The sequence below is a fragment of the Oreochromis niloticus genome, linkage group LG14 (assembly GCF_001858045.2).
Source record: "Oreochromis niloticus isolate F11D_XX linkage group LG14, O_niloticus_UMD_NMBU, whole genome shotgun sequence".
NCBI classification, from domain to species: Eukaryota; Metazoa; Chordata; class Actinopteri; order Cichliformes; family Cichlidae; genus Oreochromis; species Oreochromis niloticus.
Window position 1 is genome coordinate 33,640,538 of NC_031979.2, and position 17,617 is coordinate 33,658,154.

Below are 17,617 nucleotides of genomic sequence, written 5' to 3' on the forward strand. Positions count from 1 at the left end.
TCCTAAGAAAAATATATTTTTTATCCCGCTGTCAAAGTTGATTGCTTATCCACATCTATTGTTTTTCTGTATACTGTTTTACAATAATTAAAACATATAAATGTTTAAAAGTACTACTATTAAAACACCATATCCAGGTTTAGCGGGATTTGTTATTAATTCTTCATTATCTTGCTGCTGTTTAAAACATTTGAATATGTCGATTTGTTATTCCAACCAGTCAAAAGCAAACGGGATGTCAGCAAAAATGCACAGAAAAATATTCAAACTATTTTTGTTTGCATTTACTCCATTGTACACAAACAGAGCCACCATCACGATGTCTGGGAATTTGTTTGAAAATCCGGATTCAGTCATAACAATTTGAAGGACTCTCAGCTGTAGTCTAAATAACTTTCCTTGATTCACATCTAAGTTACTGTTGTAGATCGCGATGTCTGAAGTGTGTTCTGTGTGTGCGTGAGGAAATGCTTCTTGCTGCGTGAGAGAAGTCCCTGCAGGGTTCACATATCATTCATGAATGAATTGATTTGCTGTGTATATTTCTGTTTTTTTTCTTCACTGAAAACAATGAGAGGGGCTGGAACTCAGGTTGCGAAGAACTCAGTCCGACTGCCCCTTTAAGAGTAGCTCTGCGGACAGTGTTGTGTTCCCAGGGTTTTTAATGGAGACAGAGAGCCACTGAGAAAGACCCCATTGTATATTCTCTCCTTTCAATCGGGGCTTGAGCAATGGTGCTCTCACTGCTCCCCGATAGAAGCACAGAGTGGAGGGAGGGAAGAGGGTCGCAGAGGGTGGTCCTGCATAAGAAAGCGGGGCGTTCAACTCCAAAACACAAAGTTTCGGGGCTAGTTGGACCTGGAAGGAGTGAATGTTTGGGTTTAAAGGGGGAGGGGCATCAAGGAGTGTTTAGGTTCAAGTCACGCTAAAATCCAGGAAACCTGATTCATCACACACCAAGACCCAAAGATTTAAAGACTTTTACACGAAGCTCAAGTGGATTAACAGAATTAAAAGCGAATGGTCTAGGTTATAAAACAAACTATATGGGCCCCAGCTACTCACAGAGTAGTAGGCTACTGCTGAGCTCATTTCCCTGATAATCTCAAATGCTTATTAACAAAACAACCTGTCTGAAAGAAGAGTGTCTATTGGCTGGAAGACATGAGAAACACCTTCCTGCTACTCTCCCAGCTACACATCCCCCCGGTGGTGCTGATAATGAGCCGAGGGCCCTTTTTTCCCCTTCTCCTTACTGCAGACTTGACAGCCAAACTGCTCCATTGAACCCTGATGATTCATTAAAATAAACTGTAGTGACTGACTGCCTGAAGTTGAAGTCTCTTATGCCCCCTGCTGGGGACATTGTTCAAACTGCAACTGAAATCATGGAAGAACAATCAGTCCTGAGAAACTCTCTGAACAAACCTAACTGAAGACTGATCATTTAAAGGTGGTTAGTTTAGGCTCCTGACCCAAACTGACCTCCTCATCGGTCAAACCCATTGGTGTTTTTGTTATGACTTGAGTATAGCCGCCAATGGATCTAACACCGACATTTGCTGATAAATCTGAGCTATACAAGATTGTTGTGTGAGCTCAGATTCAGCCAAATGTACAAAACCTATTGGGAAAACATTTCATTTGAGCGGGGCAGCAATGCCTAACATAGTGCAAAAACAACACAAAAGCATAACAGGGTGAAAAGGCGATGTCCTCAAATAGTAGAGTCAATCCCCTGATTTAAATCAAATTGAGCTGCATTCGATCAGACTGAAGACAGACGGACTCAGCAAAAAGCAGAAGGTGAAAGCTTACTTCAGCCATAGAGTGTAAAAGATTTTATACTCAATACTTGATATGATGATTTTTTCTACACTCCCAAATAATTTGAAAGCACAATGTAATCAATATTCTTCTATCAGTACTGATATCATTTTTTATTTTAAAGTTGACTAAACCGGGCCAAAAACACCAGATATTATTACTTCATGTTTGTTCTTTGCTCTGAGAGGTGTGCAGCAAGATTAAACCTTGCAATGAGAGCTTTGTGCTGTTTTGTGTTCATCTCACTGGTGATATTAGCCAGTAATAGGAACACTGAAATAGCAACAGACAGCAAAGCAAATGACATCTATGTGCTACAGTGTAAGATCCTGTTTTTCTGTCACACATAGAGTTCAAAAGGAGGACTGATCTGTCTGATGGGAAAATAAAATTTCCAGTGGGATTATCTGATTTTATGTCATCTCCTGGCTTTGACTAACTCCTTAATAGCTCTGCTTGTCATAAACTTTAAACAGAGACAGATATGTCTGTGAACAAAAACCTAGAGACACGCATGGGCTGCAGTAACAACTTCAAACAAATGCTTTGGCATGTTGGTGATCCCATGTGGTATGTTACACATTACTGTAGGCAGATCACTAAACCAGAGGTCAAAGATTCAAGTCTCATGTATTCAAGGTGTTAAAGGTGCAATATATAATGTACATTGAAGGTGTGTGAATATTTTTGCCCATTTTATTTTCAAATTGCTTGCTGAAATCTGCTTCCTGTATTTAGCCCCCACATCTTTCAGACTACCACCACCTTACAACCCATTTATTGAAGACCGGTCTCATCAAAGCATGAGAGTGTCTCTCTAAGATCCCTCCTGTTACATAACGTCATTCTAACAGCGATTAGCAAACCCAGAATGTCACAGTGAATAGCATTTAATCTCACTTGGATATATGATGATGAAAGACATGTAATATCTTAGAGGTGGTTACTTGGATGGGGCCACATATCCCAGGTTTGAACAGATTAAAATCTTGGTTGGGCCTATCCACAGCAGTGCAACAACAGGCTTCCAGCTGTGCAAGAATAATAATCCCTCTGTTTTAATCTTTTTGAGCAGGAGGTGATCCGAGCCCTTGTTCGGAAGCCATCCAAGGGCGCAGGGATACGCTAAGATACAGGTTTGACAGGTTTACCAGTTTAATGATAAGCCATAATGCACCTCTCATATTTTCTATGAGGAACTGGAAATTGAAGCTTGTGTGTGTATGTTGCTCAGGGAGGGTGTCCAACATGACATCTGGTAATGGTTGCAGTATAAATCATAAATCATCTTTTTGGTGGGATTTATGCTTCGCTGTTATGATTATTTGGGCCTCTTATGCTCATATGATGTTTATATGTGCATAACCAGGCATGGCTCCAATTCCACTCACAACAGCATGGGTTTAAAGAGGGAAGGCCTAAATAGTGGGGATTATTCTCTCTCCCGCTTCTCCCTCTCCCTCTTTCTCTTACCCTATTTTTCAGCATCAGTGCTCTGCCTTTCATTTCAGTTCCTGTTGCTGTGATGACCACAGACATGAGCACAGCAGGTGTTCATCGAGGCTTCCTCAAAAAATATGGTAGGCCTGCTTCTATCCTTTTATCCACAGTAACCCCTCTGCAGTCGTCATGTAAAGTTTGATGTGAATGTTTTGATCTGATTTTGTTTACTGCATCCTTTTGTGCTCATTCTGCAAATTAGGCCAAAGTTAGTAACTATATATGCTTTTTGAAGATCTCAGTCGCTTTGCTGTCAAATATGACCCAACTGTGTCTTCAATTTAGATTTTCTGATTGTCATGCTTATTTTCTCCAAGGTGTAATAAATTCTTAGTGTTTATTCATTTAAAGCCAGTATAGATTATATGGCTGCTGACTTCACAATCGGTGGAAAACAACACTGTCTCAGAACACCAATCCAACTCTTACATGAGCAATGTCAGCCTAAGAGCCAGCCAGTATGATATAATCAATCCCAGATGTGTTTTTACAGAATGACGAGATGGTAATTTTCAAGCCAAGTCATGAACCGGCTCTTGGCCAGCGCCTCTCTTTACTTATATTACATCTGTTTTTTATTGCCCTTGTTTTCATTTCAGAGTGGCGTCACAGTTGATAACAGTTAAGTAGCTATTTTGGTACTTCAAATGTTTTTCTTCCTCTCTTGACTTATGCCGACTAATAGCACTATTAAAATTTAGGGATATTAATCTATAGGTTGAAATCTGCAGTCAAATTAATGTATAGTAAGGTATAGTAAATGCCATAATAACAAACAATCAATGAAAAATTCCTATACCCCCCTCTCTTGCTCGCTTGCAAATCCACCTGTTCAACTTTAATCCTGTATGGAGAAATAAAGTAGATCTTGTCTGTCAACATGTGCTCACCTTCTATTGTCTGCAGTCTAACACGGTCGTGTGTGTCCTGTCTTGAAAACTCTGGAAACTCATTGTTCCAAAAATTTGAATATTTCGGTTTCTTTTTAATACAAAAAAGCATTACATTTAACTCAGGCTGTTTCTATTGATTTTTGATTGTTATGGATCTGCCTTGTTTCAAGGACAAGGTATCATTATTTTTTGTATTATTATTGGTATTGTTGTTGTTGTTTTCATAAGTAATGCTGCGACAACTGACTGTTGTAATTTTTCATCAGTGTGATTTTGAGGCTGCTGTTTGTGCTCTTAAAACCCCCCAAACAATTTATTGGACATTGTTATAGTTGTGTTCATGTCACTACAATAAGTATCCAATTATATCACTGAAACTGACAAAAATAGAACATTTCTCTCAAAGAACCTGCTCATTAAACGATTGTGTTATTTGTTTCAGTGAAGTTAGTGATTACAAGCATACAACCAAACAAACAAACAACACCACTATAGTTCTGGAGATACAATGCCAGGAGTAACATTAGTACTAATACGGAAGTATCTTGATTCATGTTCAATCATCCAGGTAAGGAATTCTCAAAAAGTTGATTCTGTTCATCTGGACGTAGCATTTTTCAGTGCAACAAATGTTTCGTCACTAATCCAAGTGACATCTTCAGCCTCAGCTGACTGCAGGTTTCCTTAACCTTATAAACAGTACATTTCCATAATGACCGGAACAAACAACACTGACAAACAAAGGGAGTGAGATCAGATCAGCTGTCACTGATCAGTGCTATGGTGTACATTTTAGGACATCGTCAGGTCTCAGGAAACCATCATCAGACATCAAATCAAACGGTCCCGGACGTCAAACCATAAACGAAAAACATCACATTCTACTAAAAAACACATACGACTTCTGCCTAAACAGCACCAGACTAAAAAGCCTCAGAAAAACAGCATCAAATGATACGATAAGTGGCAGAACATAACATAACATTTTCTCTGTACTTTTGCTGCAGTTATGTTTTTACAGTTGTTTTTCTGAGACTTGTTTGTCTGATTAGTCAGAAGTCTGATTTAGTCAGAAGGACCTCCTGTTCAACTTGTTTTGGCTGTTCTGGCACTTTTTGATTCATCTCCTATTTATGAGCCTACTTGTACTGTTTTCTTTTTCTTTTTTCTGGAGGCGGCTTCATGTTTAAGCAGTGGAAGGAGAAGTACCTTGTGCTGACCATAGAGGGTAACCTGCTGGTGTGCCGGGATGCAGAGTCCCCTCCAGACCAAGTGGTAGCACTACATAGCAGCTGTGAGTCAATTGCAGAGGGACGAGAAATACTTGACCTGCCCAAGTTGCCTCCAGGGGGCAGGAGGGACTGCTGCTTTGCGCTTATCCTGCCACAGAACAAGTTCCTGCTGCTGCTCTCAGACAACCCAGACGACTGCATGTAGGTCTCTCTCTCTCTCTCTTTATCTCCCTCCCTCTGGAGCTCAGATTTCCTTTACTCCATTCACCATCAGTTGTTTTGCACATGGTGGCATATTTACACACACACATAAATTCAGAAATTTAGGTCCTCTTTGCTCGACTTGGTACCAAATAATTTTACTGCAGGTGATTATCAGACTCACAGTAAAACTTCTTCTGTGCTGTTGAAAAAAATAAAAAATAAAACTTTGGATCTGTTTCAAACATCATGACATGTCATTATCTCTCACAGGCTCTGGTTGAAGGTCATCAGGAAAGTGAGAGAGGTGAGTTAGTTAGCAGTGTTTGTCTGGTCCTACTGTTTTATTTAATATTAAAACAAATTGCGTTCTCTATGTTTCTCAGTGCTAATATGTGGGATTCCTGTTCCACCTGTTTATTTCTGTCATACAATGAAGTTTACTTTTTCCAATTTGCTAGGGTGTCATGTCACCCCTGACACTCCAGAGACAACGCAGCCTCACTCCCTGCATCACAGATAGAGATCCCCTGCCCGACTCTGCCAGTGATAAAGACCCCGGGTCACCCAGGGTTGGTGAGGGCACCCCTCCTCTGAATAGGGTCACTGAACGGGGAGGGTCCTTCAGAGAAAGAGGGCAAAACCAAGGTCAGCTCTTAGGCCATTTGTAATTACTTGACAGTAGCTTGAAGAAAGGTGCTGATTAATTTCACAAAACAGAAAAAACAAGACAAATGAACAAAAACTCTAATATGGTTAATTAATGAACTAATGTATATAAAACGATTTGTGAATAAAACAAATGGGAAGCACATTCAAAAATACACATTTCTGAAGCATTTATGCCTAAAACTACACATTATCACATTACACACCTGTTGCTTTATTACAATTACAACTGCATCTTAATTACTGAAGCTCTGATTAATTTAATTTGCTAAATGTGATGCATTTAGAGAATTCATGTTTCTCTTTTTTCCTTTATAATTTAGTGCTCTGTTGTTCTGAGCATGACAGATGGTGTCCTTAAGCACCTGCAAAGCCCTAATAAAGAGCACACAGAGGCAGAGTTGGGGTTAATCGTGTATTGATCTAATTTTGAGTAATAAAAATATAGCTTAATTGTATTTCTACTGTGTCCCATTTAATTTAAGTAGTCTATGAATATTAAGTCTAGTACACACATATACACTATTGCCAGTAGTATTATAATAGTATTATAGTAGTCAGTTAGTATAATATATACTGTCTGGCTAGTAAATAAGACAAAAAACACATAAATTTGTGAATTTAACAACATTTACATATTTTACAGCAAATGTGTCACGGCGGCCTCTGCGTAGTGTTTCTGTGGCACCACCCCACCGTGTGTCCGACTGTCTTCGCCATGGCAACAGCAGTGATGCCCGGGCAGTGAGGGCAGTATGCTTACTGATGGGAGGTGCAGCAGCCTCCTCTGCTTTGGGCTACCTCAATTCCTGCTCCCCTTCCTCTCCCCTTGCCACAAGACCCCCAGAAATTGCCCACGGCACAGGGGGCTTCTCTGAGCTTTCTGCCGGGGGCTCCTTCCACGCCTGCAGCCAGGATGTCGATTCCCCACACTTTAACAGCTTTGACTTTGAAGGAGACTCCGACTTTGATGCATTTGACTGTGGAGGATTTGCTTTTTAGTTGACAGACCTTTCAAATTCCTTATTCTGATGTTTTTAATATAAGTATGTTGTTATTTACTAATCAGCTGTTGGGTAATCTGTAGGACTAATTTAGCAATTAATAAAGGCGTGCTTCCTGGCTTTATACCAATGCTCCTCAGGTTAATCATAAATAACCTTGACTCCTATAAACACTGTCTGTCTGTGTTGTATCACTTTTTCCATGCCATGGCTTGATGTTAACTGGGCCAGCAGTTTGATTTCAGTCACACAGACATTTATAAGAACATGTTAGTCTCAGATTTGGATTTGTGTCATAAATTTGAGAAAAGATGATCTCACTGAATACTCTTTTTCTCATCCACATTTCTCCCAGTGTCTTCTGCCCTGCTTTTGGAAGTTACCCTTTCACCTATGTGCACAGTGTAATCATACATGGAATGCAGTTTAAAGGTGAACACTGAATAAATCCTTCTGTCAGCATGACTTTGTGTCTGTCTCTCTAGATCAAACTGTTATTTGTTAACTGGCCTAGAACAGCAGTGCAGACATAGGCCAAGGTCTGGGGAGGGGGGATGTTGAAGCAAATGTGTACAAGAGGGGGATTTGCATAACCTGATGATTAACATGCTTAATGTGTGTATCAAGCAGATTATTATAGTTAAGACATTCATTCATTTTTTAATATGAGTATCACTTTTTTTTTATTATATTATGACTGCTTTAAAATATCTAAAGTCTTACTGCTTGTAATTACTTTAATGTGTGACACCCAGGACAAACAGTAAAGTATAACTTTTTCCTGTCAGAGTGATCCACACTGAAAGGAACAAATTGTACCATTTCTTGTAAATCTGATACCAACATGGATAGTTCCTCTTTGTTTAGTTCCAGAGTTATCCAAAAGGAATGTCAAATTTCTCAGTCCATTTTAAGTGAGCTTTGTCTCTGAGAATATGGTTGCATTTTTAGATAATGGTCACCACGGCTTCTTGTTTGCATTATGAACCTTTAACCTGCACTCGTGAAAGGCACACTGAACTGTGTTCACAAACAAAGATTTTTGGAAGTGCAGTGATTTCCATGACAGAGTGATGTATGACTGTTTTAAATGCAGTACCACCTAAAGACCAAAGATCACAGGCAGAAAATATTGACTTTCAGCCTTGTCTGTTGTACACAGAGGTTTTTCTAGATTCTAGGTAGATTCTGTTGATGATAATTAATATAGGTGATGAGATATTGAAAGTCTTCATTATTTTACTTGGAGGAAAATAGATACCATTTTATTACAGATTGTTGAATGTCTGCCTATCTTTACTTCTGAGAAGTTTCTATTTACTTTGTACACAGTATTCCAGTTTTGTTTTTTGTTTTTTTGAGGAACAAGTTTGCACATTAACAATGGGTTTATTAAATTAACTGCCTTAAACAGCCATTTGGCTGTCTCTACTGTGTGTAGTTAAAATGTAATCCAGCTCTTTAAAAAAAAAAATGTTTTACAGTTCTGGAATATTGTTTTCTCTAATATTGTTTGATGTCAAGATTCAATTTTATTTATTTAAGAGACAAATCACAACAACAATCGCCTCAAGGTGCTTTATATTGTAAGTTAAAGAGCTTACAATAATACAGAGAAAACCCCCACAATCAAAAGACCCTCAATGAGCAAGCAATTGACAGTGGAAGGAAAAACTACCTTTTGACAGGAAAAAAAAAAACTTCTTGCAGAACCAGGCTAATCGAGGATCAGCCATCTGCTGTGAGGTTGAAGGAGGCAGGCAGGATGAAAGACACACTGTGGAAGAAAGCTAAGGAATTAATGACTAATGATTAAATGCAGAGTGGTGTATAAACACAAAGTAAGTAAAATAGTTAAGTGAAGAAGAAATGCTCAGTGGATCAAGGAAAGCCCCCAGCAGATTATGCTTATTGCGGGATAACTAAGGGACGATTCACTGCAGCATTTTGGATCAGCTGAAGGGTTCTCGGGAATTTGTGTTTGCTTTGCATTTCCAGCAATCCCACAAGTTTTCTCAGAAAGTTTTCTTGATCTTACTTAAACATCACCCTGGCAATTGCTATTTCCGAGGCAAACTTGCTTTGCTAACTTCTTATTATCTTCTCTTGCTTCACAAGGATCAGGTATTTTGTTCCTATAATCATTCTAGGACCTTAGATATGGATTGCATTGTGTTCTCAAACAAAAACTGTTTCAGAGTAACTGGTTTACAAACATTTATGTTAATAAGCAAAAAATGACATTTAGCGAATCATAAGTTTTTAAATACCAATCTTCAGAAAAGAGAGGAAGTTGAGAATGCTTATATCACATAGCTCTCCTGTTACAGAGCTCACTGTCTCTTCGATCTTTGTCAGAGTGTCTGTCTATTTACCTTGCGTGCACCCTGTCAGTGTGGGGATTCTGTTTACTTTTGCATTGGACTGATGCATTTTCTGGGTTAGTTCAGCTGTTTGCCTTTGAGTCTGTCATTTTAAACCATTTCAAAGAAAATTTATAGGGCATTATGGAATTTTCTACAACTTTGATCTTGGCAGGGCTAATCTTAGCTCTACTGTGGATATTTAATGTAAAAAACAAAACAAACAGGCGTCTACCTCCAGGACCCACTGCACTTCCTTTGATAGGAAACCTTCTACAGATAGACAAAAAAGCTCCTTTTAAAAGCTTTGTTAAGGTAAGTTGGGTCTTGTAATTTGAGGAGAGTAACACACTTTCTTTAAACAGACTGAATTTAACAGCATGTTAACATTTCAGAATCTTTACTTTATTAATCCCAGAGGAAATGATGTGGTCACAGTTGCTCCGAAACAGTAAGAACAGTAACTAACTAAACCAATTTAAAAAACACAATAGGTTTCAAAGTTACAAACTGTAACAAAATAGCTCTAATAAATACAAATATCTATAATTAAAAAGAATCCAGTATATTACACAAAATTAAATATACGTGGTTGTTAGTGAGGTGACCTTCTCATATTAACTGTAATTTGTTTTCTGTACAAGATGTGACACTAAGGGTGTGCAACTACTGCAGTGTGTTCTTGCATAAAACCTTAGCTAAATGCTTATCATCAAAACAAATAACTTTTATTAGTTCAGTGAAACCTATGGGCCAGTGATGACAGTATACCTAGGCTGGCAGCGGACAGTAGTTCTGGTAGGATATGATGCTGTGAAAGAAGCCTTGGTGGATCAAGCAGATGACTTCACAGGCAGAGCACCAACTCCCTTTCTGCACAACCCTAACAAGAAATACGGTAAAGCATGATCACTCAAATATGTTGTCTTTGTCAAGGCACAAGTGATTTTATTTCCTAGTGCTTTAATTCTTTCATGAATCAGCATGGCTTCTCTTCCATTACTTATGGTTGGTTTAACCTTTCAGGTATAGGGAGCAGTAATGGGGAACGCTGGCGTCAGCTGCGTCGTTTCACACTGACCACTCTAAGAGACTTTGGGATGGGACGCAAGGGGATGGAAGAATGGATCCAAGAAGAGAGTGAACATATGAGGGCTCACATGCTTAAATTAAAAGGTGTGGTTTCAGGTGCTGAAAGATCATTTCATATGAAACTGATGTGAAAAGGGCTATTGTGCAATATGCCAAGCAAAGTTTACTATGCACAGCCTATGTACCCATATTTATATAACATTAAACTTTAAAAAAAATAAAATGCTGATAAGTGAAAACAAATGCATACATATTGTGGTATCTGCAACACTATATGGAGCACTATCACCCCTAGTGACCACACCCATATACCTCTGCACACAATTCCACTACAACTCTGGGTGCCCCAAGTGTGCACTCTGCCATGAGAATGCCCTAAATAAACAGACAAAGACCAGTGTTAAAGTCACTGACACATCATGCCGGATTACCAAAAAGGAAACACAATAAGCTGCCTATGAACATCGCAGGACACTATAACACTAATGAAAAGTAATCAGTCTTCAGTTTAGAAAGATAGAAGCATACTACAGTGAGCTAATCCCACTAACCCATTATTCTTCAGTACTGAATTGAAACCCACCACCACCACCAAAAAGAAAATATAACCTACTAAAACAGAGATTTTTCGTGGGCTTCAGGTTGTTAACGCAACAGAATGAACAACTGATGTCAGAAAACATATTCAAATGGATGAAAACACAGTTATTTTGGAAAGCCATGTGCCAACAAACATACACTTTGAATCTTTAAAAAACTAATTAGCAAGGATTAAACCTGTAATAGCTTAAAACTGAGAAGAGCAGACTAAACAGTGGGAAAATCGGAAGTTTGCGTATGTCATAACTAAACTGAGGTTCTTAGTTAATTTGACAGGTGCTTTCCCTTCTCTTCCAGGTTCACCATTTGACCCCACATTCTTATTGAGCTGTACAGTGTCTAATGTGATCTGCTGCCTGGTTTTTAGTCAACGGTTCAGCTATGAAGACAAGCAGTTCTTACGCCTTCTTACCATACTTTCTCATATAGGAAAGCTTAACAGCAGCCCTGTGGGTCAGGTAACTGAAAGTGGGAGCTGACATTCAAAGGGGACTTAAACATTAAATACAAATGCTTTTTAATTTGGCTTTCATAGTTTGCATAAGAATATATACATCAGAGTATTTCATGTATCTTTTGAAAATCCTACTGTAAAAATGACCCAAATAAAGCTTTACAAGAACGTACAGTGGCTTGCAAAAGTATTCGGCCCCCTTGAACTTTTCCACATTTTGTCACATTACAGCCACAAACATGAATCAATGTTATTGGAATTCCACGTGAAAGACCAATACAAAGTGGTGTACACGTGAGAAGTGGAACGAAAATCATACATGATTCCAAACATTTTTTACAAATAAATAACTGAAAAGTGGGGTGTGCGTAATTATTCAGCCCCCTGAGTCAATACTTTGTAGAACAACCTTTTGCTGCAATAACAGCTGCCAGTCTTTTAGGGTATGTCTCTACCAGCTTTGCACATCTAGAGACTGAAATTCTTGCCAATTCTTCTTTGCAAAACAGCTCCACAACTGCCCTGTGACGGCCTCAGAGCTTGTCTAAGAGAATATTGGGAGCAACAACACCATGAAGTCCAAAGAACACACCAGACAGGTCAGGGATAAAGTTATTGAGAAATTTAAAGCAGGCTTAGGCTACAAAAAGATTTCCCAAGCCTTGAACATCCCACAGAGCACTGTTCAAGCCATCATTCAGAAATGGAAGGAGTATGGCACAACTGTAAACCTACCAAGACAAGGCCGTCCACCTAAACTCACAGGCCGAACAAGGAGAGCGCTGATCAGAAATGCAGCCAAGAGGCCCATGGTGACTCTGGACGAGCTGCAGAGATCTACAGCTCAGGTGGGGGAATCTGTCCATAGGACAACTATTAGTCGTGCACTGCACAAAGTTGGCCTTTATGGAAGAGTGGCAAGAAGAAAGCCATTGTTAACAGAAAACCATAAGAAGTCCCGTTTGCAGTTTGCCACAAGCCATGTGGGGGACACAGCAAACATGTGGAAGAAGGTGCTCTGGTCAGATGAGGCCAAAATGGAACTTTTTGGCCAAAATGCAAAACGCTATGTGTGGCGGAAAACTAACACTGCATATCACTCTGAACACACCATCCCCACTGTCAAATATGGTGGTGGCAGCATCATGCTCTGGGGGTGCTTCTCTTCAGCAGGGACAGGGAAGCTGGTCAGAGTTGATGGGAAGACGGATGGAGCCAAATACAGGGCAATCTTGGAAGAAAACCTCTTGGAGTCTGCAAAAGACTTGAGACTGGGACGGAGGTTCACCTTCCAGCAGGACAACGACCCCAAACATAAAGCCAGGGCAACAATGGAATGGTTTAAAACAAAACATATCCATGTGTTAGAATGGCCCAGTCAAAGTCCAGATCTAAATCCAATCGAGAATCTGTGGCAAGATCTGAAAACTGCTGTTGACAAACGCTGTCCATCTAATCTGACTGAGCTGGAGCTGTTTTGCAAAGAAGAATGGGCAAGGATTTCAGTCTCTAGATGTGCAAAGCTGGTAGAAACATACCCTAAAAGACTGGCAGCTGTAATTGCAGCAAAAGGTGGTTCTACAAAGTATTGACTCAGGGGGCTGAATAATTACGCACACCCCACTTTGCAGTTATTTATTTGTAAAAAATGTTTGGAATCATGTATGATTTTCGTTCCACTTCTCACGTGTACACCACTTTGTATTGGTCTTTCACGTGGAATTCCAATAACATTGATTCATGTTTGTGGCTGTAATGTGACAAAATGTGGAAAAGTTCAAGTGGGCCGAATACTTTTGCAAGCCACTGTATGTTGCTGTGCTTCCTTACAACAGATGTACAACCTCTTTTCAAAACTCATGGACCATCTTCCTGGCCCCCACCACAAAGTTTTTGCAGAGTATGAAGAGGTGAGAAAGTTTATCAAAATGAAGATCCAAGAACACAAAGACACATTGGACCCCAGCTCCCCACGAGACTACATAGACTCCTTCCTTATTCGAATCAATCAGGTTGGAAAATTTAAGCATAATTTATAAAAGAAAACTGAAAACTACTACTACTGTGTTTGTTAATGTAAGCAATTAATATCATCTAAAGTGCTAAAAATTACATTCTTGATTTTGCTATGTTCTGCATCTACATTACCTAAGCAACTGTATGGACTTTTGTGTAGCACCAGCAGTAGCTTAAAAAAAATATTGTGTGGGAGATTTTCGGTCAGCTTCAAAGCAATTCTTGTACATCATCAGCTGACTCAGGAAGGGAAAGGGGTGCTTTACTCATATAGTACATATAGTGGATTGTTGCAGACATTAACTAAAAAAATGGACCAGTGGAGGCAGGCATACTTCGAGGATCTCAATCTCACTGACATGTCTTCTCTAGAGGACATAGAATCTGGGGACGGAGGGTCTGAAGTGATTGAGATATCTCAACAACTAATAGGTGAGGCACCTCAGGGATTCACAGCTTTATTGAGATCTGGGCCAGAGTTGCAAACTAAGGTGATGTTTCCCCTCTGCAAGCAGGTTACTGTGTTCCAACTATAAGGGCATTATGCTTCTCAGCCTTCCTGGGTCTGTGCAAGGGTACTGGAGAGGAGAGTGTCTGTTAGTTGAACCTTGGATTCAGGAGGAACAATGCAGCTTTTGATCTGGTCATGGAAAACTGGACCGCCTCTTTATCCTCCCAAGGATGTTTGAGTGTGCATATGATTTGCCCAACCACTGAACTTGTGCTTTGTAGACTCCCAATTCATAATCTGTTTGAACTGCTCCCATCAGGCAATAGATGCAAAAGCATCAGAGCAAAGACTAATAGATTAAATAGCAGGTTTACCCTGTAGCTGTTGGGGTACTGAATTACAGAATTACAGTTGTATTTATTATTACTGAATGACAGTGTTCTACCTCTTTTTTTTATACTTTGTTTGTAATTATATATAAACGTTCTTCTCTTGACAACGCATGGATTGAACTTATTTTGTTGTACATGTTACAATAAAGATATTATGATTCTCTGATTCTGATTCTGAGAAAAATGACGACTTTCTTCTCTCAGGAAAAGGAGATTTCCACAACTGAGTTCCACTATGACAATTTGGTCTCTACAATAATGACTCTGTTTCTGGCTGGAACACAGACCACCAGCTCCACCCTGAGATTTGCTCTTAGCGTGCTGATTAAATACCCCAAAATACAGGGTAAGACCGGGAATTTAATTTACAAGCCCTTTATGGTCTATAAGTCCAGTGGTGGAGGTATAAAACAGATCAGAGTGTTAATAATTTCTGCTTTGCTATTTTTAGAGACAATGCAGCAAGAGATTGACAGTGTTACTGGAAAAGGCCGTTGTCCCAGCATGGAGGACAGGAAGTCCCTCCCTTTTTCACTTGCTGTCATCCATGAAATGCAGCGTTTTCTTGACCTTGTTCCTCTCAGCCTCCCTCACTACACACTGAATGACATATCCTTCAGGGGTTATACAATCCCAAAGGTATTCTCAATTCCAAGATCTCATGTGTATTAAAGAATCTATTGTATATCAAGTCAGAGAATAATGTTGAAAGCAGCAACACTAACAAGATATATGTTTTGAATAGGACACTGTAATTATTCCACTGTTGCACTCTGTGCTAAAAGAGGAAAAGCAATGGGCCACTCCCAGGTCCTTCAATCCCCAGCACTTCCTGGACAATAATGGCAGCTTTAAGAAAAGTCCTGCATTCATGCCATTCTCTGCAGGTAAAGAGTCAACACACAGTTATTGATCATCCAGTTTTTTTTGTTTTTTGTTTTTTTTTTGCATGTTGACATCATTTTGTGCCAAATATCTTGATATTTACATTGAAAAGCAGTTATTTTTAATCAGAGTCCTTTGTGTATCTCTACAGGGAAGAGAAACTGTGTCGGCGAGTCTCTGGCCCGTATGGAACTTTTTATTTTCATAGTATCATTGCTGCAGGATTTCACCTTTTCCTGTGCTGGAGGCCCTGACAGTATAAACCTCATTCCAGAATATAGCAGTTTTCTTAATGTGCCCTGTAGATACCATATCATGGCCACACCTCGTTGAAAGAGATCATTTTTTCAGACCGAGTTATAGTCTGGTTGAAGCACTCTAATAGATTTCTTCATCAGCTTCCTGTGAAACAGTGATTTGATGTTTATTTTACAGTCAATTTGCTAGTACCTCACTGATGTAGTAAACTAGACCATTACATGCAAATCTTTCACCTCGTCATAACTGTGATTTCTGTTTTTTGTCATGTATTCTTTTTCTTTAATGAATTATTGTTTCTTGGATTAATTGGACTGTTTTTTTCTATATGCAACAAATATTACTACTATCTTTAACTAATAACTACTATAAATGGCTTTACACCTGTCAACAAATCATAAAAGCCTTTATGTAAATACTCAGTCTCATCCTTGCTGTTAAAACTGTACAAAAAACAAAACAAATACAAGGACTTCAACGTGAATAAATTAAAAATTGCTCGCCTGTCTGAAATGTTGCTTCAAAATTAAAATCTTAGTATTTGCTTTAATAACATTCACTCCAGTGATGCATTCAGTTTCCAAAAGTGGAGCACATTATTAACACAGCTGGTTTTCTGCAGAGATTATTTTAAGCTTGTCACAGCGGGGTACAGCGGTATGTTAGTAGGATGGACCCAAAAGCAGAACACAGGAGGAGACCGTACTGAACTTTAAACTAAGGGCGAGCCTTTATTAGGGCTGATAACGAGAATGCAGAAATAAAGCGAATGTGAATGAGTAAACTAAACTTAAAACCTAGACTGGAAAAACTAAGTATAATAACTGTGTTGACTATGACTAATGTGACATAAACATAATACTGACCAGGTACATGCAAGAAACTATGAAGTGAAAACATGAAACATGAACATGACCAGGCAGAATTATGGAAATCCATTAACCTAACGTGACGTAGAGATACTACACACAGAAAACCTTTTAAAGAGTGAATGAAACACAGACTAAATACACACAGGAGGTGATCGGGGAAGTGGAAACACATGGGGAAACAGCTGACTGGAGTGAACATAATGACATCACAGGGGAAGAGTAAAACTAAACACACTGAACAAAGAAACACAAGACTTTCAAAATAAAACAGGAAACATGGAGAGATGTAGACATGACAACACAAGCTTGACAAAATGAAACACGCAGACAACAAATACATGAGACTAACACAGATGAATAGGTGAAACATCAAATACTAAACTCAAGGCAAACAAATAATAATCCTATAACTCAACATTATCTCAAGATATAACATAAGAACTCGAAACAAACTGAAAGCACTGGGTCACAAACCCAGCCCCTGACAGAGCTCTTTTTGGGATAATATAGCACATTTTAACTACTCCACAAAATTCTTTGGGGTAAACACACAAGAACCCTGCAAAGAGAGTCTGAGGTTATCCTCTCTCTTGCCCTTTGACAGTTGAGATGGAACCAGCACCTTGTGACACTAAGTGGAAAGGAAAGTAGATGGTTGGAAGCACCAACTATGTATCCAACTCCAGTAGTGCTGGCGGCCAAGTCAATTCCATGCAGACTGCATAAATGATTACAGTGTGTTTCTGATGTGTTCAGGGGTAAATACATTAAAAACAAACAAAAGAATTAGATCAGACATAGATATAGACTTCATTAAACCCACAAAGGGGAAATTCGAGCAGCACGTGGGTCAGGAAGAAAAAGGGAATCAGAATTATGTTAGAAAAATAAAAATAGTGTAACTAATG

General features: G+C 39.1%; 2 protein-coding genes across 3 annotated transcripts; both read left to right on the forward strand.

Moving 5' to 3' along the window:
- The first annotated feature begins 2,908 nt into the window (after positions 1-2,908).
- Positions 2,909-7,791, forward strand: LOC102077316 (uncharacterized). Of its 2 annotated transcripts, XM_025898097.1 has the most exons (7): positions 2,946-2,963; positions 3,339-3,407; positions 3,927-3,948; positions 5,395-5,653; positions 5,927-5,960; positions 6,115-6,301; positions 6,969-7,791. In XM_025898097.1, exons 2-7 carry the CDS (start codon positions 3,405-3,407, stop codon positions 7,322-7,324), a joined length of 861 nt encoding a protein of 286 aa, XP_025753882.1. In that variant the 5' UTR covers positions 2,946-2,963; positions 3,339-3,404; the 3' UTR covers positions 7,325-7,791. The 2 variants fall into 2 exon arrangements, with proteins under 2 accessions (XP_005474879.1, XP_025753882.1); XM_005474822.4 differs by lacking the exon at positions 3,927-3,948 and having other exon boundaries at positions 2,909-2,963.
- A 1,872-nt stretch (positions 7,792-9,663) lies between these two features.
- LOC100705553 (cytochrome P450 2F3) lies at positions 9,664-16,253 on the forward strand. The gene is made up of 9 exons (XM_003459110.5): positions 9,664-10,004; positions 10,425-10,587; positions 10,716-10,865; positions 11,679-11,839; positions 13,671-13,847; positions 14,899-15,040; positions 15,146-15,333; positions 15,440-15,581; positions 15,731-16,253. Exons 1-9 carry the CDS (start codon positions 9,834-9,836, stop codon positions 15,910-15,912), a joined length of 1,476 nt encoding a protein of 491 aa, XP_003459158.1. The 5' UTR covers positions 9,664-9,833; the 3' UTR covers positions 15,913-16,253.
- Positions 16,254-17,617: the final 1,364 nt, after the last annotated feature.